At 40.1% G+C, this 26,987-nt stretch overlaps 1 protein-coding gene across 8 annotated transcripts in view; it reads right to left on the bottom strand.

The window, feature by feature from the left end:
• LOC109034475 (retinal degeneration A) overlaps positions 1–26,987 on the bottom strand; it is a 237,719-nt gene that overhangs the window by 92,846 nt on the left and 117,886 nt on the right. For all 8 annotated transcript variants that reach the window (XM_072298976.1, XM_072298977.1, XM_072298979.1 and 5 more), the window contains exons 5-6: positions 5,297–5,500; positions 599–728 (exon numbers count right to left, since the gene is read on the bottom strand). In XM_072298976.1, the coding sequence (XP_072155077.1) occupies positions 599–728; positions 5,297–5,500 (334 nt within the window). The remainder of the gene's footprint in view (positions 1–598; positions 729–5,296; positions 5,501–26,987) is intronic.

Here is a 26,987-nt window from a genome sequence, read left to right as displayed (position 1 = left end):
GGATCACCCTGTACATCATGATTAACTCAGAAATAATATGATGCCTGTGAAGGAGAAATTCGCACCGGAAAAAAAAGTGAAGTTGATTTAACATTTTGGATGTAAAAGGAGTGTGCGAGAACTTATAAAATGCTGATTTACCCGCCACGGAAGTTAGTTTTACATCTTGACATATTGCTAAAGTAACTGTTGTAGCGGGTAATTCAGCATATTGTAAGTTCTCGCACACCTTTTTTTTTTTTTTTTTTTTTTTTTTTTTTTTTTTTTTTTACATCCAGAACGTTAAATCAACTTCACTTTTTTTTTCAGTGTGGTGTATTGAATCGCGTTGATTATTGTGAGGATAACAAAAACATGCGCAAATCATCGAGAGAAATTAAGTTGAGACTAAACAAATATTAGATTGACTTTTTCGAACCAATAACAAGACGCGTTTTCTCTTAAGAAAGCTTTACATCTTGCATAGAAATGGACGAAAGGTGTGTAAATCTGAGAGTGAGGCAAATTATTTGCTGTGCGTTACTTTTACACATGCGGGTCGTATAATTATAAAAATTTACGACTATAAAAAATAATATAATGAAAGTAATTAACTTACCAAGGTGACACTCCTCGCCTATTTTTTGTAAATTGAAACAGGATTCCTTATTATGGTACGCAGTCTTACACCAAGAACAACTAAGAGCCACGATTTCTTTCGAACTGAACGACAGTTTGGATTGAAACGACTGGAACAGACCGTAATGCACTTGGTTAAGCATGTAGGGCAAATCAGGAAATGGACATATTTATGCTAAAAGGAACTATTTTGCACGCAATCCTATGCACATGGTTCCTTTTATCATAAATACGTCCAAATGTGAAACACACAAATTTAGTGAAAGAAGACTCATATTAATATATACTAGTTAAGCTGATGCGTATCGGAACTGGCGTGGTCGAACTGGTGTGCGATACATCGCAACGATCAAGCCAAAAATATCGGCAGATATTGTATTTTTAGCCAAAAAAGGACAAAGGCTCCTGCGTATGAGTCTAAAGAATCACTCAAGACCAAAAACGTGGCAAAATACTGATAACCCTGGTAAAAATTGATAGTAGAATCAGTGTTCCAAGATACTATAGACCTACAGCCGACTGTAAGTTTTCCAATAGCTTCTATAGCCGGCAACACAATTTCTCATAGCCTTTTATAGCCGATGGCGACTAAGCAACAGCCTGACGATAAAGTGTATGCTAAACGTTACTAATTACGGATGCTAGGACTTAGTGAGTTTTTGGACTACCGCTCTCTTTTTGGGCCGTAGTATCTTGATTTATTTTGCGAGGAAAGCTCCGTACTTTTGAAGGATGCCTGCCATTCCTAATATGTTGGAGCGCCTTCAATTTCGTATGATACTGTGCAATACCTCTGGTGTGAAATAGTTGCTTCATGCGCCGTGGTGCGCTGCGGCGCGGCGGGCAGCCATCGCGAAACGCGCATTGGCGCCTACAAACCTAACAGGGATACTTCACGCATTGCGCAATGCGTGAAGTATCCCTGTTAGGTTTGTAGGCGCCAGTGCGCCGCCGCTCCGCTTTGTCTTAGGCTCTAATATTTCTCGTGGAGTCAGCGTTGTTCAACTCATGACTTTGAAATGTTTGCACACTTTGTATGGATTATTCTCAATTTAATTGATGAAAACAAATAAGTAGTAAAATAAAATATAATGTGCGTTTTGTAAATATCATGGTGATTCCGTACAAACTTGCGGTTTTACAAAGTGAATTTCTACACAATTTCTTATAGCCTTTTATAGCCGATGGCGAAAAAGCAACAGCCAGGCGATAAAGTGTAAAGCCCGGCGACAGGAACTATAACCCGGCTGTTTAATTTTTTATCGCTTCGTGGAGCCCGGCCGTATGATTTTTTCCACTGTCTAAAGCCAGCTATATGATTTTCTATCGCCTTCTTCAGTCGGCTATAAGAACTCCTATGGTATTTTGAAACGCAGCTCCTATCGCCAATTTTTACCAGGGAGATGAAAGCAAGATTCTCTTTGGAAAAAACCTCGCATATTCTATACAATAATCGTCTTCTAGAGTGTGCAAGAGTAAAATATACGTGGCGATTCTATAATGTATCACTGTGGTCAGATCATTTCTTACTATTATTTCTTTCTTGATTATTGATTATCTTGGAATGTCATAAACTCATTATCAAATGCAAATGCATTTTGAAAAAAAGAATATATCAACTACAGAAGTTTGCTGAGCTGATGAAAAGTGCTTGCATGTGAATAAAACGTTTTTTATTCATCTATGTTGAAAGTTTGCCGGTTTTTACCAAACTTTTTATTTGACATATTATATGGATCGGGTGATATCGAAAACCCAATGATTCTTAAACGTTGCTTTATGAACACTTACACGTTCAATATCACCGGAGCCTAAAAATCTGTCGGATCAAAATTTCGGTGTGACGTACAACAAAAATTTTAACCGAAGTGAAAAAGAAGTTTTATTATACGAATCGAACAAATCAAACTAACCGAGAAATTATTTCAGTCGTCATTGAACATCGAACATACGAACGACATAATCAAACTTTTCATTCTCATAATTCATACTTAGAAGGGTTGCCGCAAGATAGTGCATCCATTGCCGTCAATAGGATGTGCGAACATGGAGATATGAAACTCTTAGGTTCTGGAATTAATGGTTTTCTCAACGCGTTTTATTAAAAGCGATATTTCACTAGAAATTAATAATACGCTCGTGACTTTTGGATAAAGTTATGCTCGTCGAAATAATTATGTTAGTTCATTCATTCATTAAGATGGCACGTTTCGGCGAGTGTTCGGTATGGCACATTATTCCAACTTTGGAGTTTGGACCGAGTTCAAAAGAGTGATGAATATTTAATAGCTCAGCTTTTTGCTCAGGGTTCAAAGGAGGTGAGGAAGGGTTGAAAAAATTGCGTCCAGTAATTTCATTACCCATGACTTTATTTCTCGCGCATAATGTGATATATGTCCAGCCTTTGCAGCATTTTTCTGTAGTCTGTTATACAAAAGCACGGCTATAAGAGGTTATGTGTTCCCTGAGTTTATCTCACATTGATGGTGAAACTACGATACCACGTATCTTCTTTGCGGTGTTTAAAATCTCCACTCACATTTTATTTTTTCGAAAGACATCAAATTAATATTATTCCTTGAAATTTTCACACAGTTTTCGCCTCTACACGAAGTGGAAATATCGCGGAAGTTTTCAAGAACTGACGTTAAGTATGTTCCATTTAAAACATTGAGTAAGACAGGAAATCTGCAACGTTGGAAACCGAGATACGTGGTCTGGTAGATTCGCCATTAATATATTTTTTTCTCTTGGTTTACTGGCTTATATTCTGAGTAAATATTAGTGATCTGTGATGAATTGCAGTTTTCCGGACGAAAAAAACGGAGCCTCATTTCAAGGTTGCAAAACTGACCCAATCAAGGTCATTTTTGAGAGAATTATATAATTAGGCAATTTCTGTTCAAAGTTTGGTCTATTTTTGCGGGTAACAAGAAGGAAAATCAGGGAAATTTTTAGTTAAAAACGCCCAATAGTTTCCTGATAAAAAAAATAAAATTACGAGTGGAAATTTTGTCTGAAGAACGACAAAATACGACGCAATAACGGGAAATGGAAACACCAAAAATAAACCAAGAAAACGAAAATAATGAAACGGAGGAACTTACTAAAACAGTCACAAGTTTATTAATATTATCTTGAAATTTCATTGATGCTTAGCCCCATCAATTTTTAGACTAGGAAATCGGGACGATTTGGGATTTTGCAAAATAAGTCGTCTTTCGAAATCGGAGAAAACGCAAAAATACAAGAAAGAAGACTGTCTTTTAAAACGATAAAGATTGGAGAAAAATTGGAGATATTCGATGATCGCAGGGATTGAGCAGAGTGATTTTTCCATGAAATACTGTAACCATTATGAACCCTTAAAGGAAGCTCTCGGCTGTCTTTTTTCTTAAGCTCCGGAAAAACTCGTGCAGTCAGCGGCATCACTTCAAGTTATCCAAGGAGGATAAATATGGAGAGGGAAATTTTTAAAGAGGTTCAAGTATGCTCACGAGTTCGGAGAAACACGAAACCCCGGGAAGAGGTAGGCTATAAAATATAAGGGTCTGCTTGCAAAAAGAGCGGGGTAAAAATTACTGTCATTTGAGGATGGGGCGGAGGGGGGCTTGCGTTCTCGAAAACATGATACAAGGCATCCGCGTTTTAATGTCACTCAACAAATTTGCGTCTAAAATATGGAGCACTGTGGTCTTATTTTTAATGCTTCAGCTGCCGCCTAACCCTAACCCCATCCATCTCGACGAAATGGCTGAAAGGTTCCATCCTTTTTATTATGCGTCGAAAGGGTTTTACAGCCGCCGTGGGTATAACCCGTTTGGCGCCTTCCGCACCGCGCAGCGAATGCTCAACTTATTGAAAAATTACTCCTGAAAGCATGGAGTAATTTCATGAGTCATTAAATGTTTCGTCACCTCGCTCGAGGCACAAGGAAGAAAACATATTTGTGCGGCAGATGAGGATGATAAAGACTGGTGCACGGTAAAAGCGCTGAGGAATGCGCCATGTATTCTGGAGATTTTTGCGTTTGAAGACTGATAGATTTTTTTTTGTAAAAAAACCTTGCCGTCCAAGGCATAGTAATTAAGGGTATGGTCAGCAGTCACTCCCACTTGCCGCGTAAACTAGGGCTAAAAATCTTAAATGGAACCCCCCCCCCCCTCCCGAATTTAGTTGTGGAGGAAGGATTCCACATTTGAGTTCTAAAAAAGTACTATTTTCAAATTTATTATCCGAGTACTATAACTAGATACTCTGTTCATGTTTTTTCAATTCTGACGGGCCGAAATAAAATATTTTCACGAAGTACTGATCCTCCTCTTCAGGGCTATCATTGGCGGAATGGCTGTGACTTTGCAAATTTTTCATTCAGAATTTTGTCAGAATTCAGATTCTTACCCTGTTTTGTAGTCCTTTTGACAAGAAATTATGGCGTTAGAATCATGACGTTTTTTCTCCTTTCGAGATTTCAAAATTTTTACACATTTGTGCCCTACCGGGTCATTTTAGGAGTTACCAAATACTTTAACGAACTTTAGCAGCTCCGACGGGAAATTTGGGACATTTTTTGGGTGAATGCGAAACTGCGCCTCCTTGGCGAATTGCGGGGGAAAAAATTAAAAAAATGAAAAAATTCCTATGAAATGGAAATGAAAAAGAGACAATTGTAAGTTACCTTTCCACATTGCTTGCATTTGCCCTTCTGGGAGCGGCGGTGGACCCAGTGGTGGTGGATGCAGGTCTGCTCGCGGTACTGCCGCACGCCCACATCGCGGAAAGTCGGCTTGCACGTGAAGTGGACCCGATCCATGAGGATGTTTATGCAGTTGGCATGCGCCACGATCTTGCACGCCGCGCACTTCATCCGAGCACCGTGTTTCTGCAACAAATCAACACATATCTCCGTCAGATCCTCTTCTTCTATCAAGCAAAAATCAGTGATTATAATAATTTAATTTACTTCCAAGACAATTCTTCTTACTTTTCAATTGGACGTATTTCTACCAAACAGACCTATGTGGAGGTGAGAAATATGGGGTGTGCTCATTAGTTCTTGGCCGTAAGAGTGAATGAGAATAATAAAGCGCCAGTGACGTCAACGGAGATGGGACCGCCATCGCCCCGCTTCCGCTTGTCTTTAACTCATGAGCCCTGTCCATAACGCTCTCTTGCCATGCTCGCGGCTCATGAATCTCGCATTCAGTGGCAAATAGGTCTGTTTGATAGAATGTAATATCCCGCTATTTCCATTCTTCAAAAGGAATCACGCCCTCTTTACATTGCTTCTTATGCAGCTTTCTAGAGCACACCCCATATTTCTCACCTCCACACAGGTCTGTTTGGTAGAAGTAGGTCCAATTGAAAGAAATGAAATGCTACAGCATAGAATTTGATTTCTTGATACATCATTTTTAAAATTCTAAAGAGTGCACTTTTGACATTTCATGTGAAACTGCAGCAATGGAACTGTACACAGTGACACTCATTGGACAAAAAAACTACACGTAAAAAATCGTAGAGTAACCATGTTCAAGTTATTTAAGAGATGAATGGATTCAAAAGCCGACGGGTGCACGCGAAAAAAAGAGTGTTTATCTCTGATTGCGACGTTATGCAACACTTTTATGTTTGATGTTTAATCAATGTTTTTAAAAAGCTACACACAGTTTTTCTGAAAAGTTTCCCGCAAATTTTCCTAAATGATCTCAAATAAAATCATCAAAAATTTCGACGCAATATTTTCGTTTCTTCTATTTTCTTTTTATGTACACGCATAACCAAAACTAAATTAAATATAATCCGATGTTTGGATCGTTACAACCGGGACACATATTTTCCTTTAATTATGTAAAACCGGACCAGAGAATCAAAAATGAATGGCGCTAAAATGCGTTTCATGCCAACCGACTATCTGCACTGCGTTTGGCGCAATGCGAGAAGTATCCATGCAGTCTTGTAGGCGCTAATATGCGTTTTCAGCTGACCGCACTGTTTGGCGCAATGCGTGAAGAATTCATACAGTCTTGCAGGCGCTAATATGCGTTTAACGCCGGCCGGGCTGTGTTAAAATAATCGCGGCATTGAATAATCAGGCTTAATAGTCCCATTTTTTGTTTCGACGCCGTATGAGCATTCCAACGTTGCATTATTTCTCCCGAATAATTCTTCTGAGAAAAGATTAGGAAAGTTCTCTATGTTCGCTTTTTTAGATTATATGGACCATTAAACAAAGTACGAACTTAAACACTCGCTGATATATGATTCTTCTTCAGAATTTTACGTAGCACACGATTCGCACGACGAAAACTACGGAAATAAACTCCTAGCTAAGATATTCGTTTTTATCGTACATTGGTTACGGGAAATTTGAACTGCCCGGTCACAAAAAAAAACATATATATCTATTATCAAACGGCTTTAGCAGACTACTAAATCGAGCATTGTTTCTTTCCCGCCCTGTCTTGTTCAAAGTGTGTACAGTTTCCTATTGCTGAGCCAAAGCGTCAAGACTGAGGTTGTCATATTTTCATATTGCTGAGACCATCATAGTGACGTTTAGCGTGCAATTTAACCCAAGTAAATTATTCTCTCTTCCATGAGCGGAAATTTTGAATTTATCCATAAAATACGTTATTATCACACTTAGAAGTTAATCTAGGGTTAGGATTTCAAAATCCTCGTTGCCTATTGGTGTTTCACTTCTAACTACACGCGTTCTGCTCACAGGTGTATCTCTCGCTTTTGACGTACCGTCCGCGGTGTGCACAATGTCCGAGTAGTTTACCCTGCAAGCCTGAAATCCTGCAATCCTAGGATCGAAGGATTGTAGAAATTTTCCTGCTTCTTGTTAACTCATTATAATTTCATTCATTGATCTAATTCTGAGCGAGCCAGATAAATTGGCCTTGAAAAAGTAACGCAAACTATACCTTTAAAAGTGTCAAAGAAAAAGTGGTCTACTGTGGTAGATTTTTTATTTTTATGACTACAAAAGGGCAATGAAAAGTGAAGTTGCTATAGACATTTTCTCGTTTTTAGCTTTCCCAACATAAATTCCTAAATTTTTTGTTTGAGGGTATCTGCTATTGTTTTGAATCAAACGATACATCGTACCACTATCTAATACGGTCTATACAGCGCGCCATGCATAAGGCGCGCTGTATAGCGACCAATAGCGGAAAGTTCGATTATCATCCGTCTATGGGCGGGTACTGAACGGTAACTTTGAAACAGTCGCATCAAAGGAGGAGGAATAAAGCAAGGGTGGGAGAGAGGGGGTGCTTAAAGAGAGTGGGTTCGCACCGGAGGGGGAGGGGGTTCAGCAAAGTCATTTGTCGATGTAAATTGTGTTGACTCTGAAAATGGAGAATTCGCCAGCATTCTGCAGCTTTTTCTGTTGCGACAACTTGTATTTACATTTGGGCTCAAGCCCGCCACCCCTCTCCTCTGTGTTACCCCCCCCCCCCTCTCCCGCACTCGCTTCCCATTTCGATTACGCCAAACTAAGAGATTATCGAACCCGTTGCTCAAGACTCTTGCCGTCTCGCAACTCACGCGCGTCCTTGAGCAATCGCTCGTGATCGCTCGGTGCCTCGCCGCACAGTGGATCGAGTCAATTGGAGAGGTCGCACATGAAATTTTTGACTAAAACTACAAATTTTGATTTGGAGTTCGTCATATTTTCAACTTCAAGGGATGCTACTAGAAGAAAATTTCACGAGGAAACCAATGAGACCACTTTCAGAACGTCAAAATTTTGCATGAATGGAGTTATACGCGTTTAAAGTCTCCAAATTCTGTCCGAGCTCTCCTATTGACTCGGTCCAGTGTTCGCCGAGTCTCAAAAAAGCTAACGAACGAAAATCAGGGTCGTTAACATCGGATACCTCTCGCGAGAATGGGGAGGACAGGCTCTTCGATATTGATTCGGCGTTTAAGGGTTTGAGAAATGTCCCTTTTTTACCCTCAAAAAAGGAGACATCAAGAGTCGACATAATGACTGACAGGTGATAGGTGACGTTGATGCTAACGCCTGGATGCAGCCATCCTCGATTCACGGAGATCTCTGCTGCGTTTTGACGGCCAAGATGCGAAATTGCGTGCTTCCTTTGCGGTGTTTCAAAAATTTCCGCTCCTACTTTATTTTTTTGAGGAGCCAAGCTTATGGCTCATGAATATCAAGCCAAGTTCATGGCTTGACATTCATAAAGAACATTATACTGATAAAGAGGTAGAATCAAGGAAGTTTTCAAGAAATTACGGTGACTAGTTTTCCTAAGAAAAAATAAAAAATGACAGGAAGTTCACAAAGTTGCAAACGGGGATACGTTGTTTTGCACTTTGGCCATCGATACGCAAAAAGATGAAAGCATCGTGACTTTACTTTCCGCACAATATTGCAATAAAGTGACTTTCTAACCATTTCATGTCATAATAACCGGAAAGGGAGACCGAGACATCAACAGTTTGATTCAAATTTTGTGTAAAAAGTTAGGGTAGCGTTTGAAAAACAAATAAACGAACGGAAACGAAAACCAATTTCAAGGTAAGGTTATGATGGCTCGCATATTGAGCTACCAACTGTCGGAAAAATTGGAATAAAATATGCTCCGGATTCCAATAATTGGCTGGAAGATACCAATAGGAGTATAATTCGCTCGATGAGATTGGAATGAGGAATTCGGTTTCCAAAAAGAGAACTTTCCGCTTTTGATTCAGGCACTGTAGTTTTTTTTCTTCTTTTTAAAGCAACGTTACATATGTACACGCTCCCAAGTAAAGTGCATTTCCGTTTCAATTTATGTCGGAGCTAGGATGGGGAGATATTTCCTAAAAAGCGGCAGTCGATGTATATCTGAAAAATTCCTTGCCTTATCTGATAGAGTTAGTGCGAGGAGAAAGAAGAGGTATTAAAGAAAACAGCCACAAAATCGTAAAATAAAGTATGGAATAAGAAAGCTCGAGCTTTGGTCCGATAGATCCTCGAAGAATCCAAGACTCACGAGTTTATAGCCTCTTTACATCATAAGTTATTATTTTCACCCTCCGAAATACGGAACAAGCTGTTTCCTACACGGTGCGGCACGATCCAGTCGAGCAACCCACTTCGGAAAGGTGACACAACAAGCGTTTGATAATCGGGGATGCAAGATTGCGAGGGGACGCCCGCACGAACATAGACGAAATAAGGAAGTTCTGCCAGAAATCTTGCAACCCAATCGAGAATTCCGAGAATAACGCCACGTCAAACGGTGTCACGAATTCATTAAGGACAGAGGGAAACGCAGCCCACGCAAAGTGCCACACAATGCCCCCCCCCCCCCCCCCCGTTAAATTCTTCGGATGAATTGAGCTAACCTCCCCGAGTCCAAAATCAGGCTTATTCATGATTCTATGTATAATGTAATACAACGATGTATTATATTTGAAAAATTGTAGCATGTCTGGAATGTAACGTACGTGGATTTGATCAAATTTGATAAAATTCACGTCCATTCCAAAAGATCGTATTCTATACATCAAAAGAGTGAGATTGTATCGATGTCGATAGGTTCAAAACATAAACATAGCCTCAAAAGTCAATTGAGAAATCTGACGAAACGGGTTTTTTGTGATAGATTTTTGATTCGTTTGAGTACTAATTGGACTTATTTCTGCCAAACGGAACTATGTGCATTATGATGTGAGCCCTGTTAAGCATATATTCTTATGGGTCTCAGGGTTCATGTTTGATGCACATAGTTCCGTTTGACAGAAATACGTCCTTTTGGCCAAGAGCAGTTGAATTGCTACGAAATTTCTCATTTTCAGCTTTTCTGGCAAAAATCTTAAAAGTTTGGTTTGAGGCTATGTGTTCTATTGTTTTGAACCAAACGATACATCGAATCACTATCGAATAAGATGCATGGGAAATCTTCATAATGACGTCTTCCCTAATCAATTTAGAGTGCCGTGAGGTATACTGAGAAAAATATGGGCATAGTCGATGTAGCGTTTTATCCATTACAGCGGGGAAATGTAAAATTAGTTCCGGACGGAAGTGAATCCACCTAGCCTTTTTCCATCGTGTCGACAATGTGTTGTACATATCCGCGTGTACTTATTTCTGGTGTGCCGACTTCATAATGTACAAGCTGATTACTCGCGCACGGATTTTAAAAGTTCCCTCTGTCCCGCACGAATAATGGATATTTAAGAGCGCGTAAGACAGCCCCTTACACAGAACAACCATTCGTTTTAATAACAACCCCAGGAGTAATAATTTTTCTCTTAGAACCACGTTGCCGAATAAATTGTATAAAAAAAGACTCAAAGAGAAAAAGATGTTCTCCTCAAAAGATATTTTAGATAGCACCGCACTCATCTAGCTTTCTCACAGTTTTCTACTAGTAGTAACTTATCTTCGGAATTATCTAGCATTACTTCTTTGTATATCCTCAGCAAGATTCGAGCTTAATCCGTCTTTTATACATAGTCGCTACGTCTTAAAAATTCGAGTCTTTTTTTTTCATGCTGAAACAAAATGAGCCTCCCCCCCTTCTTTTGGATGACGAGGAAGAAACTTTGACGTATTTAATAAAAAAACCGCACTTGAGTTGCCCCTTATTATTTCTATGGCACAGTTCTTTTAAAGTTCAGAGAATCTTCAAGAGACTGCCGCAAACAAAGGTTGGGCGCATTCTTCATTAAAGCTGTAACATGATATGTTTTTGCCAGCATCGTGTATTAAATTTTGTTCGAGGAAAAAAACTTCTCACATCCTAGCAAAATATCAAGCTTTTTGGTTGGGAGTAACAGATAGTCAACTATGAACTCGCTTTGGGACCAATTGGTCCTATCATCGGCCGATCGATTATACATCCAAACTACCTCTCTACAAGCAAAAATAGGAAGAATTCGCAGTGATGATAATAAGAACAAATGTTTCTGAAATTTGTCCATACATGTTTGCCTGATTAATCGTTCCTATTGTTGTATCATATAGAATATATCTTGGCACGAAAAAACTTCTCCATGTTAATAACTTCAAAATTGGATATATTTTTGAGACAACTAGAATTCACGTCGCCTCGATAGGATTATTATCATGACCTTCAAGATCTCATGAGAGAATCTCAAGAAGAAATCCGACAAAGAAATTAATAACAGAAAGTTTCTGCAGACAGTTAAGAAACGTTTCCTTCGTGTGGGGGATAAATAATTGTACTTGAAAAAATGTTTTCCTGATGTAGCATACCAAGAAAATTTTCTCTTTTAATTTGTGCTTGATTGGGATGTGACGCTGGTATATGAAACACATTAATTCAGAACCTCAATTCAAGTTCACTTCAAATTCACGGATACCTATTATCTACCATCTACCATCGAGACTTGACAATATTACAAACGCCTTCATTTTGATTGTGATACTTCACGCTTTCCGGAGAGCGCGAATAGTTGTATCATCACGCCTTCTTGGTAACCCAACTCATATCTCATTCTCATAGCTCAACGAATATTGACGGTGAAACTACTAGACCCCGTATCTCGCTTTGTGACGTTGCAGACTTCCTGTCATATCATATTTTTTAAATGGAGAACTACTCAATATCAATTCTTGAAAATTTCCTTGCGTCAGTGTTCCTGTACGACGAAACCAATAACTGAGCAACAACAACCGCGGTGGTGATGATGAGGTACCTATAATGTAAAAAAGCACATATTTTTGTACATTTGTATTATAATTTGCACGATATTTTATATCGCAGAGTAAGTCATGTTGCATGGGCCAATCCGCGCGCTTTTTTGAACCTATATTGATTTCGGTCGTTTGCTTCCGGATTTGGTTGAATATTAGATACTGGATTCTGCTTGGTCCAAAATCTAATGCTGATACAACATTGCCATGCTCAGGAAGAATGCCGTATGAACATTCGAGAGTTGCAACATTTCTCTGGATAAGAAATGTATTTTTAAGGAAAGTTGGAGCATGCCTTTCCTTGAAATTTTCAGATATTTAAGATCGATTTGCATAAAAAAGTGTCTGAAAAATATGGAAAAAGCATTTAAAATTTTCCGAGTCCATTCATTTTTAACGAGGGAAACATGACAACGCCTGATGACCCATACGCTGTTCTTCTTTGCCACGGCAGAACTGTCATCCATCCAAAAAATTGACCGAATGTAGTCGCGAATTAGCCCTTTCTAGGGTACAATCATTAGGATCCATGAGGCACAACTGCCAGAAGTTGGAAGATGTCTCAAAAGGAATCAATGGAATACATGTGTCAACTCTTTCCTGGCGAGCGTTTCAGACATCGTGTTGCGGAGCATTTTGTTTGCAATTGAGGATCTAAGGCTTGAACGAAAGGTGACATTAGCGCCAGGTCAAAGAGTGAAACTGCTTGGATTCAACTCACGCTCGCCAAACAAAACTCTGCGAGGGATGAGCCCGAGTTTTGACATTTATATTTCTAACAAATATTCGAAGCACCCCGAGATGAAACGTTCGGAAACTTCCTGGCGAGACCCCATCCTCCCGCGACCAGCACTTCTGAGATGACGGTAATCCGTCATGAATTCACGCTGCGCTGTTTTTGCCCCCTCATTCATTATTTTAGCCACCGGCGCGTCGCCAAGTTTCCCCTTGAAACATTGTGCATGGACATTAACGAAGTACGAGGCATTATGAAAATCGATTTTAGGTGAGGCAAGGTGCCTCACCAAGAATCTATTGATTTACATTCATTTAAACGGAAGAAAAATAGTGTTGTCCACTTCAAGAATCGCCACTGACGACAATGCTGCAGGAATGTGTTCTATGGATAAAAATAAGGCATTTTGACGGTGAATCTCTTGGACCAAGTATCTTGTTTTCGGCATTTAAAATCTCCGCTCCCGTTTTTTATTTCGAAAGGAGAACAAATTAATATAATCCCTTGAAGTTTTCACAGAGTTTACTTCGCCGAGAGCAGTAAAATCAAGGGAGTTTTCAAGAATTAACGTTAAGTGGTTTTTCATTTAAAAAATTAAGTAAAATAGGAAGTAGCAACGTTGCAAACTGAGGTACGTGGTCCGGCAGTTTCACCCGGCAGTTTCTTGAAATATTTTTTCCAAAATTGCCCCCTGAAGAGCTACGGTCCCCCCCCCCCCCATTTTTCGGGGGCATTATAGATGTTTCTGAATTTGGCAACGATTATTGGCCAAAACGCAAGAAAAATGACTAGCGTCTGTGCTTTTTAGCGTGAAACTCATTCATGGCCTAAATAAATCACAATATCTCGTATTGAGGGGTCCTTTCCCGAGTCTTTTGCCCTGGAAGATGCTCGACACCCAAAACCCCCCTTTGGTGACGCTTGAATTTCCAAACGGCGCGCAGTGGATCGAGTCAGTTAGAGAGGTCGGAGATGAAATTGTTTACTAAAACTGCAAATTTTTATGTTTACTTCGTCACATTTTAAACTTTCAGGGGTGATTCTGGAAGAAAATTTCACAAAAAAACCAATAGAACTACTTTCAGAACCTCAAAGTTTTGTATAAATGGAGTTATAAAGGTTTAAAGTTTCCAAATTTTGTCCGACCTCTTCCATTAACTCGCTCCACTGTGTGGCGTTTTTCCTCAGCACGGCAGTATAGTCCGTGTAGATTGGTAACGGCTGTGCTTCGTGCGAAAAATGCTAACGAACATCTACGTTAGATGGTACTATCTCACTATATCTTCCTCATCTGTGCTAGTCCAATTTTTCTCTTTCTTACCCTATGGATTGACCAAAGTCACAAATTAAGAAAACACATGTTAAACATTTAAAGTATATAAAATGACGATTAAGGTCTTGTAATTTGAATATTTTATTTATTTAGATTATAAACATAGCTGGCAAGGGTGTGAGGGCTAGGCTATGCCACCGTGGAGCGTGCGTAAAATATTCAGAGCTCCCTGGGGGCAGCCTGTAATGGCAAATGTAGGTAACTTGGCCGTCATCCTTTTATTTACAGCTCGTCCCAGAAGAAAAGCGCCGCACGCACCAAGTAAGACTTCAAAGCGGGAAACTGAGGAAAGAGGGCTGTGCTCATCCGGATGACAATAGGGACTCCCTGAATCTAGATGCAATAAAACATGGATTTGTTCAGTGAGAGGATCCCGGATCTTGGACCTGTGCCACCAAGTAGCGTCTTGAAAAGTCTTCCGCGCCTCGTTGTCAAATTTAATGCGTCCAAGCTGTACTCTCAGAGGTTGTGAAATGAAAAATTACCTGCTGAGGTTCTTTGCGAAGTTTTTGATGGCAAAATGTCAAGAGCAGGGAAGATACTTTGTTTAGTAGATTCAGTCATCCATTGTGAGCGCGTTGCAAAGAAATAATTCTCAGGCAACTGTGCTCTCTCTTACGTCTTCTCCGGTCTCATTGAATTTTTCTTTTTCTGGCAAATAAGCACGTCAACAGAGAGCTTTATGCCAGAACCATGGGAGCAGATATGGACGAGAGCCTTAGACATTTCTCTGATACTTTCAATAATATAGAACTTGTTCAGAGAAAATGACCGACTAAGAATTTCCTTGCCTTTAAATTTTCTTGACTTATATGCTGACGGCAAAGAGCCACGAACACGGAAGTTTGCTGTTTTCAATAGGAAACAAAATGAAAAAAATCTACACATCAATAAATTGATACGCGGCTAGATGAGAAAATTATCCTTTATTATTTGTGCAATTATTACTAGTTTCGCAAATCGATGAAACAAGTTATGTTGCCACCCCTTTCATGGCTTCAAAATACATTAAAATGTTTTTACCTCGGCTTATTTTTAGTCGCCATTTTCTCCAAGAAACCTGATTTAGAGAATAATCTGCCCTGGACAAATCGGTTTTGTCAAGAGTGCCATCATCGCAGATTAGGAAAATTAGTTTGCGTCCGAACAAAGAAATCAGTTTCGAGTAGAGGTAGACACAACTAGGATTGAAAATCCCTCTAAGGTTCCGATTGATGAGAAGCTTTTATTTTGCAGAGCAAAGATAAAAGGCGGAAAACAATCGCTTGATTAGGATTTAAATAGTGCGCTATAGAAAGATTATGAGACAATGTTTTTTTATCAAGTTTATGTTTTTTTACGCCTTCACATGTTTGACGGTGGCTGAGAAAACTGCTCGTGGACGCGGAAAATTAGAAAAAGCCTTCTAAAAACAGTGCGGATTCTATGCCACAGGGTATTTTAGACTTTTATGATGTACCCGTCGTGATTTTTGTAAGATTTTACTGCTAGAGTATCTAATGGCTAAATTGTGTCTTTTGGGCGCAACAGACCCTTCACCCAATAAGCAAGCCTCCATTCGCGAATATTGTTTAACTGGTAGCATATTGTTGCGGCAGCTGTTAATTGCAGTATATTTTAGAAGTAATCGGTTTTTAAATAATCATTTTATTTCGCAACAGTTTAAAGGTCTTCCAATTCGTTTACCTGCACATAATGATTACCGATTCAGAAAATCAAAATGTCAGTGGCGTGCGGCAACTACTATTGACGTATCAAAGTGGCGAAATCGGGAATTAGGTCAAAGGAAATACACGGTGGGAGTTACGGGCAAATGAAGGAGTTGTCGGTGAGCAAAGCGAAAGGTTGCAATCACGAAGTCTGTCCTTTTCAGATTTTCCATGTCTTTTCCTTGTTTGCATTTCCTTCCACCTCCCGAAGCTGCGAAAAACAAGCTTTCGCGAGCTCCTTCTTTGCACAGCGCTTCTTGCCAGCCGAAAATAAACAAAGTGAAAAACTCACGCGCATCGAGTTCAGAATGAGTAGTTTACTCTCGTTAACGTTGCGACTTGGAGTTCTAAATGTAATTAGCAACTTTGCGACCTTGACTCAAGAAAATGAAGTGCTGACCCTGAACTCTAGACACTTGGTCGATATTCGCAATGCGTTCTGCAAGATACGTTAATAAAAAGCCAGGAATTAATCGTACAAAGTCATAAATTCTCAATCTCAATTCAGGTTTTTATACGATTCACTTCAGAGGCACGGATATCCAACACCAAGACTCGGCAGCCATAAAAACGCCTTCAATTCGATCGTGATACTTCACGCTTTCCGGAGAGCACGAAGAGTTGTATCATCGCGCCTTCCCCGTAACCCAACTCGAATCTTATTCCCATGGATAAACGAATGTACGATTCTGTTCAATTATACTTCGGTAACTTTACGCGTGAAATATATTGTTTATTTAGCCCCTGAAACATTAAAGAGAAACGTCCCTTGTGTTCTTATCATTTTTCAGCTTGATACACCAAATTTTGCTACAGCAAGTATACGCTCAACATTACCCACTAGCTGAAACATACCTACATATAATCGCGGTAATAGGACAAAATGTCCAAAAATAAAAGCCCGAAGTACAAAAATGCCAAAGTTAAAAAAGTCCTCATCTAAAACATGTCCAAATATCTAGAATGTCCAGGAGCAGTATTATAGCCAAAAACAAAAATGCCCAGATGAGACGTAATTTTACGAAGTGGCAAAATAGTGATGGGTGAAAGGTGGAATTTCTTGGGTCAAGGTTAAACATTGTACCATTTTTCAGGACAGGAAAAAGAAATGAGTTTTAAGACTGATGAGTTTTAAAGGATGCGATAAAAATACCTCAAGACATCATCACTTTTTGCACTCAGGTCCTACCTAATTTCCAGTTGCGATAAGAGACTCGCCCCTATAATAACGATAACTTGAATAGTGTTTTATTAGGTCCGATGCTCAAACATGGCGAGCATTTGAACGCTCTCAATTAAGAATGAGCTTTATCACTCCGCTGACGATTCGCTTTTAGTTGAAGTGATGAAAACTTTGTGGGAAGTGGAAAGTTTCAAAGCTGAGACAGCGTTCGAAAGTCGTTCTTAGAACCGAGTCATGTTTCTGCTAAGTTTATGTCCATAGAATTTGAAATGAGTGAGCACAGATTACGTTACAACAATTTAAAGTGAACAATGCCACTAGGGCTAAACTAGGGAACATTACGGATGCTTTCATATTACGTAAATATGCGAACTAGTTTGGATCCAAGAATAGCGTATACTCGTCTCGGTGTAGGATAACTGCATGAAAGAATTTTAATATTGTGCTCTTTTTTTCATTTTTTCGTTTGGTGATATATGTGCTTCCATACATGGATTACATTTTGCAACGAGGAACCACTACTTCTGACCCACTTTAGAAAGAGCATACATGCATCGGTTTCCCTATGCAAATACGTGCTTTTATCGGAGAGCCAGAGAAAGTAGTTCCTTATTGTAAAATGTAATCCATATATACGAGGAAGATAATGACAGTTATCGTCAAACTGTCAAAGAACACGTCATCAGAATTTATCAATGAGATCTCGGTTTGCGATGTTGCAAATTGCTTCGTGCATTTTACTTTGATAGTGTAAACTACCCGTTCTTAATACCCGAAATTTTGCATAATTCCTGCCTAATTATTCCACTATATCTAAATGTTTCGTGCTTCGCTTTTATTTTAGAAAAAAAATGGAAAATCCGCGATGTAGATACTTTTCTGGTCTCACTATTGGTGCATTATCAAGAAAACCTCCCGGGTTAAGAAATAATGAGATTTTTAAGATTTATTTTTGTTGAATCAATGCAATAGGAGACACAATATGATACAATTCCAAGTCAGAGAGCGGTAAATGAGCACATGATACGATGGCGCCGGAGGCACAGCTTGCACAGGAAACAAGAAAAACCCAACGAACTCGGAGCAAAACTCCCAAGTTCCCAGTCATCTATCTCTGCTCGTTAGAATATATTATGCTCTCAAGTAATTATCCGGTTTCAAAATGTCATTTTCAGCTATTAAGCACAACTTGCTTGGGAGCCTTTATAACTTGCTCGGTTGGGGTTGACGGAGGCACGAGAAACGCATCTTGTTCTCGAGAACGATAGCAATTACTCGAGCCAGAGCGCTCCGAAGCACTGGCGGTGGACTAAAAAACCCGGAAGATATGAACATCCTATTAGTTATATAATCTCAAATGGCCGGGGTTAACTTCCCCAGAGTAAATAGCCATTCCAACTTTAAAATGTAACGCGGATGTTGGTGTGCGGGAAATGATGGCCGGAAGGGTGTTGGAAAGAGGGATTAGCAAGCCACATTACTTTAATATACGTGTACTACCGAAAAGACTCGAGCGAAATAACTAAGCGTTAATGTTGCCAATCATCTAATCCCCAAAATTTAAATAACCACAGAGGACAAAAAATACAAAAGGACGCAAATGCTTTACGTAAAATATGGACCGTATTAAGCAAAAAGGAACCAAGCCACATCAGCTATTGCCAAATTTAATTGGGCAATATGAATTTTTGCATGAAAACAGATGAGTGCGGATTTTTTTTGCAAATTTCAGTGGATTTTCTGCATAGTACGAATCAAATTCCTTAAAGGTTTCAAAGGAACCCGCACAAACGCTCTCTAATAAAAAATTAAATCGCCCTGTTGCTTTTTAGTTCCTTTATGGTCAAATATCGATCACTGAAGGGCAAAGCCACGTATATTTGGTGTTTTGGTGCAAAATTTCCTCTTCTATTTTATGTTCTCGAGGAGTATCGAGCCAACTTTAAAGTTTGAAATTTTCACAGAATATCCTGCTAATGTAGATGTAAACTTAAGGAATTTTTCGATGAATTGCGTTCACTAGATTTTCCAGGAAACCCTAAAATGACAGGAAGTCTGAAACGTCGCAAACAAAGATACATGGTTTCACAATTTGGCCATCGATAGTTAATTTTTGACGAATACAGTGTCCGCACTTGTCCCGCTGGGGATCGCGGTTTCAAGATTCACTCATGACTTTTTTTTTTTTTTAAGTTTATCAACGTATCCTCCTTATACAGGAATTTTACATATGTTTTTATAATAGTTGACTTAAGACTAAAACTTAAGACTAGGGTGTTATAATAAGTTGTGCCCCCAGACTCACGACTTGAAAACTTCAAACTTTTCTAAATTCTCAACGCTTCACGAAAAAATACGTTCCTACAATGCCTAGGTTTTGCTTATCGTTTCAAGACCGCATTGCTCGAAGGGATAAATATTCGGGCTCCCTCGAGGTAACAAACCTAATAACAAGGGTGGAGAGGGCGGAGAAGGAGGGGGGGGGGGTGCGGAAATCCAAGCGGGAAGATGGATGTTCGTAAATATTTTCCCTTTAGATGGCGCGAGATCTTGGATTTTCGACACAATCGGACCTTTTCCCGCCGCCAATAAATCCAGGCGGAAATACGAATATAAAATTAACTTTTGTGCGCGGAGAAAGGGGCGGATCGTAGGCTGGCGTTATTGTCGATAAATCACCGAGTATCCGTCTACAAATCATATTTATCCACAGCGTGTAGAATTATCTCGGATTTCTTCAGCTCCTGTGTTGCCAGTCGCTAAGATTAGGATTTTAGATTCTGTGGCATCCTAGTCAATATTTAAGAGTATTGCCAGAACAAATGTGCAACTATGCATCAAATTTTAACGGCAGGCACTGTTGCTTCTTCCTCTTGCGAGCGACACCTTATTTGTAAAAACAATGCGCAGTGCACAATATTTGATTTAAAGCTCTTCTTTGAGCGCCTGCTTCTCATACTTCATTTAAAAATATTGCACGACACGGAAAGGTTTGAAACATGCAAATTGACCGTTTCCTTTGATTTAATCAAAGAACTTCTCTTTCCTTTTTCTTCTTTCCTAAAGAAAAAAAAATAGAAAAAATAATATTTTTGATAATAGGCACTGACTTTTCTCTTCCAAAAGGCTGTGAAAATTCCAAGCAAGGACTATGCAGATTGCAGACTGTTTTCCACTGTGTATTTTGAAAAATAATAAAAATATCATTTTATGAATGAAGATTTCGAAACTGCGCAATCGAGCCACCATCGCTGGGCGATTCTCATCATTTGGAAGTCTACTTGTTGTGCTATAATTGAAAAGGAAAAAGTTTCCTTTCGATTTTTTCGTGGGATCCGAGTATTTCATACTTAATCGCAGCGTCTTCACGTAGAATGATAGGGCATGACCTATCATTCTCACGCTCACGTGACAAGTCACGCCTTCACACCGTTGAAATAATCCCTTCAAACACGATACCAACCGCCTCCACAGGTTGAAAATAAGGTGCTGAAAATGACTAATTGATAACCCGAGATTGCATCGAGAGCTCCGGAAAAAGCATCGATGAACTATTTTGGAAATCCTGCTATCGATTGTTGTATCTTTATTGAATGACATCGATCGACATATCGCATTGTGAAGATGGGGAATTGTCGATCAAACTCATTCGATAACGAGTTAATAATCGACCCATAGAAGGCGTAGTGGGAGTGAGGCGATATGAAAACGCGATAAGATGATGACCTTTCCACCATGATCCGCGTAAGTGTGCAGCGTGAATGAGGATATTTTATGAATGACGAGCGTTAAAGAAATTTAGTGAATGAATCGATGGGAGCAAACATCCACATCAAACAGCGCGGCCGGGAGCCGTTGCATGTGCGGAGAAATGCATTGATTCAAGGTGTAGTGCTTCGTGGGTCGGTGGCTTCGGAGCTCTCGTTAGGCCACACCTATTTTCGATTTTTCCTCGCGACGTTGACAAGTCGCCGCGCTTTAATCCCCGCGATACTCGCCGATCCGACGCTATTCGGAGCCAGCGGACGACGTTGTGAATGAGCGGGCGTCTCGCCGCGCGCCGCGCGCGCGCGCCGCATCGGGCGTCGGGCCATGACAAGCACGTAAAACCTCGAGCAGCCAACTCCAGGAATGGGGTTAAAATATCACCGACCGCATCACGTGTGTTTGGCTACACCTTCGACTGTCATCTTTTGTCGCTTTATGCAACTCCTGTCGTTGGACGTGCCGATTAGGGAATCTAACCTAGATTAGCGGGTGCTTAAATATGCTCTCCTTTCGCGGGGAGGCGATCGACTTGTCAGAAAATAGGCGACGACCATTAGATCCCACGCTTGCCGAGCAGTCCATCAGAGGCAGTGCTCCCATTCCAGGTCCGTCTTAAGTCCCGGGATTCGGAAATTTTTTGTTCCAATTTCTTCCACTCCATGATCCTTAAAAGTTCCGGGATTCTTTGTAAATTTTTTCAAAAGCTCTGAGAAAGCTCTGGAAAATGCAAAAGATCCGGAACATTTCGGAAAGTTTAAAAGTTCCGAGAAAAAAAATTCAGAAGTTCCGAAATTGGACACTACTTCCGGGAAATGGGAACACTGATTTGAAGGCTTGTAAAATAACACATCCACACGTTTTCCGAGTTGACCGTCTTGGAGAACTTAACAAGAAATTTCAATGGAACTAGAGTATCTTGATAGAGAAAGATCGCCATGTGGCTACGAATTTTGATTGGCTCCTCCACCTAAAGCTTCATGGAGCTCTTAGGACCCAAAAATGGCGGACGTTGTGAATAAATGTAACTACAAAATGACTCAAAATGTAGTTTAATTTGCATATCGCAACGAGAACTTTGTTCAAATGCAGTATAACGATGTATTTACACAGTTTTATGGCTAAACGTGTTCTTTTTTTGAAAAAAATCATCTTAGAAATAGTAACGGGTGGCAGTAAGTGCGGTTGGTGCTCACTGTCAAAAGTTGTCGATGACCCCCACCCTCCCTCCTCCTATCCTCAAATGCCAAAACAAAGCGCCAGCATCTTTGGGTCCTACGGTCTCTGGCAAAAGGAGGAGCAAACGAGATGTCCATACTCTCTCTATCAAGGTTTCTGAATGAAATTTGATACGTTCAAAGTTAAGGATGTTAAAATGCCCCCACATGGCGACAAAGAACCAATTAAAATTTTAAATAATACAATCTGACTTTTACAGTATTCCCTGTCTCAGTGCACGTGATTCTTAACTGTGGAAAGTACAGACTACAGTCCATCTGTAGTACAAGTGTTTCCTTTTTTTCGAGTTTCTGTTCACTTCTGGAGAGATTTCCTCTTTTTATGGGGATAAGCGGAAGTATTTTCGCATGAGCTTATGAGGGAGGTTGATGTAATTTTCAAAATTGAATAAATCCTGCTCATGAATATGTATACAATTTATACGGTGATATTGTTTGATTCGACATTTGAATTTTAGAATTTTGCAAACATATTTATTGAATAATGATAATTTTTGTCACAGCATCGCTCTAAAAAGAACGCACTTCTTTGACATTGCTACATACTCCATTCGCATGACGACACGTTTCAGTCACACACAAATTGTTTCATCGCATTATGCTGCCGTGCTAAGTAAAAACACCGTAAGAACATTCGAGAGTTGCCAAATTTCTTCAAATTAAATGTTTTTTCAAAGGAGGGTTGTGAAAATTTCAAGAGAAAATTTTCAGACAGTTCAGCTCTGACAGAGAATAGAACTCTCTGAAAAATTAAATGAATGATGTATACAGATTTCCCTGAAAACTCTCATTTTAAGCAAAGGAAATTTGGCAACGTCTGAAAGTTCATACCACGTTCTTACTCACCACAGCGGAATAGGCTTTATGGTATCGAAACCTTTATCATGCTCCTTTGCTCATGTTGACTTCTCCACCTGCGAAAGGCACCACGAAGCTCTAGAGCGAATCAATTTCACGCAGTCGTGGCCGTGGCGCCTCATGCGGGGTTGCCATTAAAAGGGAAATCGCAACAATTTTTCATGGCAGTATCTTGCAAATTTACAATTTCTTCAGGGAATCTGGCAACGTCTCTACAAATTCATCGGGCACCGAGCACCGCTCCTCACAAACAGAGCAGCGACGAGGCGCGAATGATCGATTGTCGAAATTTTCCCATTTGTAGCTGTGGTATAGAATCGATAATTGAGGTGCTCGGAACGAGCACCCTGTCTACCGATCTTTCCTCATGGGTTTAAATGGCAGATCAATCGATATATCGCAAAGCACGCCACGCCGCTGAGACAGAGTGACTTATTAGCCGGGCCAGAATGATTAACGTTTTATTGATTCGGTTGGAGGCTCGTTTTTAAAGCGTGCCCCGGTGCTTCCCCTGCTTTTAGAAATGAAATTAATCGCGTTCAAATTTAGTATGGTCGTTGCTGGGTCGCACCCGCCTCTCCGCGAGCTCCCAGCGAGAAAATCCCGCTTCGCGACGAGCTGACAACAATCGGATCTGCTTTCTTCCCGTTTCGTTGCCCGATACCTGTACCCGCCCTTACCTACCCTGACCGCTGACCCGGGCTCTATCTTGGGACTCGGAACGTGAACGCCTTTTCGCCCATGTTTACCTAACCCTCAAAGAGCTCCCCAGCCAAGGGTTGCTAAATTGTCTTCGACTTTTTCTCGTTTCTTCCTAAAAAGTGTGTAAAAGGGAACGCTAATTCAATCAAGTATTCTTTTGATACCCTCAAATATATTAAAGTTAGGATATGTGGCCGTAGAATAAAAGCGGGTGCTCACATTCCCGTCCTACGCAGAGAAAGGAATTTATCGATAAAAAATTGACTATCCACGAAATTCATTCTGAGACCGCCGTATAGGAAACCATTGGAGCTGGATAGTCAATTTTTTGATTGGTCGCGGGATTTGAAGCGCGCGAGAACACATCCATGAGCAAAGTATAAGAGGAATTTCTGAAGTAAATTTTTCAAAAATTTACCGATATATTACGCCGAAACCTCAAAAATCCCATGGTCAGAACATCAAAATGCTGATAAAATCAATAAAACTTTGAGGAACTGACTGAAATTCAAGGAAAAGCAGACTAAAAACAACGGCATTGCCCATTCAAATACACGTGATTTTGAAAGATCTGGACGAGCAAACAGTCCATTTTTGGCGTTGCGAGTAACCGATTTTATTCTAGGTTACCACCCTAGTCATGAGAAGTTAGAGAAACACAAACCGGTGATACACAATAGTTGAAACAAAGCAACACCTCGATGAAAAAGAAAAGCGAAGCTACAAATATACTTTTCCGATTTATGATGTTGCAGATATTCTTTTTTATACGGTCAAACGATTATCCTTGACGCAAATTCAACCCAAATATTTTGTCAAAGTAAACCGAAGAAAAACGAACCGTAAAATATAATTCGCACGGTTAGGTTACTTTGTGTCCAACTCCCCGATAACGCAAAGATACGCTTTCACCGCGCCGTTAGTTCAAACACTTTGATACAACTATTCGTACTTGACGGATGTTAATTTTGCCTAGCCAAGAACTGAAGGCGCTTACGCGAGCGCCTCGCTCCATTCACACTAGCGAGTGGCTGGAGCATTGAATTATCATCATGGCAATCTAGGTTCAATCCGGACTGCTTGCGCCTGATTTATACAGGGTTATCCAAAAGTCACTGACCACCCCTGTAACTTTTTTCCAAATTGAGATAGAAGTTTGAAACTTTGGGAATGTTCCTCGGTCTAAGGTAGCAACTTTTTGGTCTCCCCAAAATTTTGTGGGGCGGCCTCCCTTAAGGGGGGCGGGGGCTAACTTTTTTTTTTCAAATGGCAACCCCCCCTTTGTGATACCTTATTCGAAAGATAATAAAAAAAGAAAATTTTTGGCGCAAACCACAGGTCAAAATGTTCATTTTTGACGAAATGGCGGCCGGTCAAAGTTCGAAATGGCGGAAATTTGGCATCTCCGTTGTTTATTGACGGATTGGCGTGAAACTCGGAATCTCAGGGTTTTTCGAGATGAGAAAAACGATTCTGGCATTGGTTTTCCAGAAGAGTCAGTCGTTTTCAAAATGGCGACGGTCAAAATGGCGGCCTCGAGCGGGAAGTGGATATTTAGGCTGCATATCGTTGGATTTGCATGAAACTTAGTATCTGGGGGTATTTCGGCACGAGAAGGACGAATCTTTCATTGGATATTTGAAATTTTTACAAATTCCAAAATGGCAGCGGAAAAATTGCGGGAAATCAGTTTTACGGCTGTTTACCGATGGATTTGCATGAAATTCGGATTTCTGGCGGTTTTGCATGGATAAACAGGTATCTTTCATTTGATTCTTGAAATATCATATAATTTCATGCTAATCCATCGGTAAAGAGCGTAAAACTGATTTCCCGCAATTTTTCCGCTGCCATTTTGGAATTTGTCAAAATTTCAAAATATCCACATGAAAGATTCGTCCTTCTCGTGCCGAAATCCCCCCAGTTACTAAGTTTCATTCAATTCAACGATTATGTAGCCTAAAATATCCACTTCCCGCTCGAGGCCGGCCTATGTTAACCGCGCCATTTTGTAAAGGACCTGACTTTTATGGGAAAAACCAATGACAGAATGTTTTTCTCATCATCGAAATAACCCTGAGATTCCGAGTTTCACGCCAATCCGCATTAAACAACAGGAGATTGCCAAATTTTCCGCCCATTTCGAACTTTGAACCGGCCGCATTTCGTTCAAAATTGACATTTTGACTCTGTGGTTTGCGCCAACAATTTTTCCTCTTTTTTTTATTATCTTTCGAATGAGGTATCACAATGGGAGGGTTGCCATTGAAAAAAAATGTTAGCCCCCGCCCCCCTTACGGGGGGCCGCCCAACTAAATTTTGGGGGGACAAAAGTTGCTACCTTTAGACCGAGGGATCTTTCCCAAAGTTTCAAACCTCTTTCTCCAATTGGATAATAAGTTACAGGGGTGGTCAGTGACTTTTGGCATAACCTGTATATAATATTTTAACATTAAGATCTAGCAAATGTAACCTAAAGAAAAAATTACCAAATAAATATTGACCGAACTTCAAAGTTACTTTGTGTTATATTGCCCATGTTAAATTCGGTTACTTTTCCTCACCATGTGGAATGAGTTGAGAGTATGGAAACCATTGGGAAACCACCAGGATACATTTTTCATCGTCATCCCGGCGTCTTAAAACACAGTGCACAAGTCTCTAGGGATGACGATTTTTAAACGATTTTTCGCGCCGAAAATCGATTAAATCGGACTGTTTTTCCAGGTCGATTTCGAATACGAATGGACTTTATTAGCCAAAAATGGATATTACTGATGAAAAATCGAAATTTTTTACGTTTGTGCGTCACACAAGGCCTAGATTCTGTGGAACCTGATCTTCATTTCAAGTTTAGTTTTAGTAGTAGTTGTGTTTTTAGCGCCGAACTCGGGGTTTTATATGTTTTGACATCGAATCGAGTTTTTACCGATAACATTACATCGATTCCCCGAAATCGATTATTTCGTAAAATTACCATATCAGTGGCGTGCAGCGATTTATGGATAGAGCTACCATTTGAACCTACGGAAAAGGCTCGATAAATAGGGTGAACTTTTTAGTAATCAATTATTTCCCACAGCTTCAAATGGGGAAATGTTAATGGCCGATCATTCTCGCCTCGCCTGTACGCCATCCCAAGTCCCGAGAGCCAAGACAGCCGAG

Source organism: Bemisia tabaci, chromosome 3, assembly GCF_918797505.1.
Source record: "Bemisia tabaci chromosome 3, PGI_BMITA_v3".
NCBI classification, from domain to species: domain Eukaryota; kingdom Metazoa; phylum Arthropoda; class Insecta; order Hemiptera; family Aleyrodidae; genus Bemisia; species Bemisia tabaci.
The sequence above is the reverse complement of the archived record's forward strand: the minus strand, read 5'-3'. Positions and strand labels throughout refer to the sequence as shown.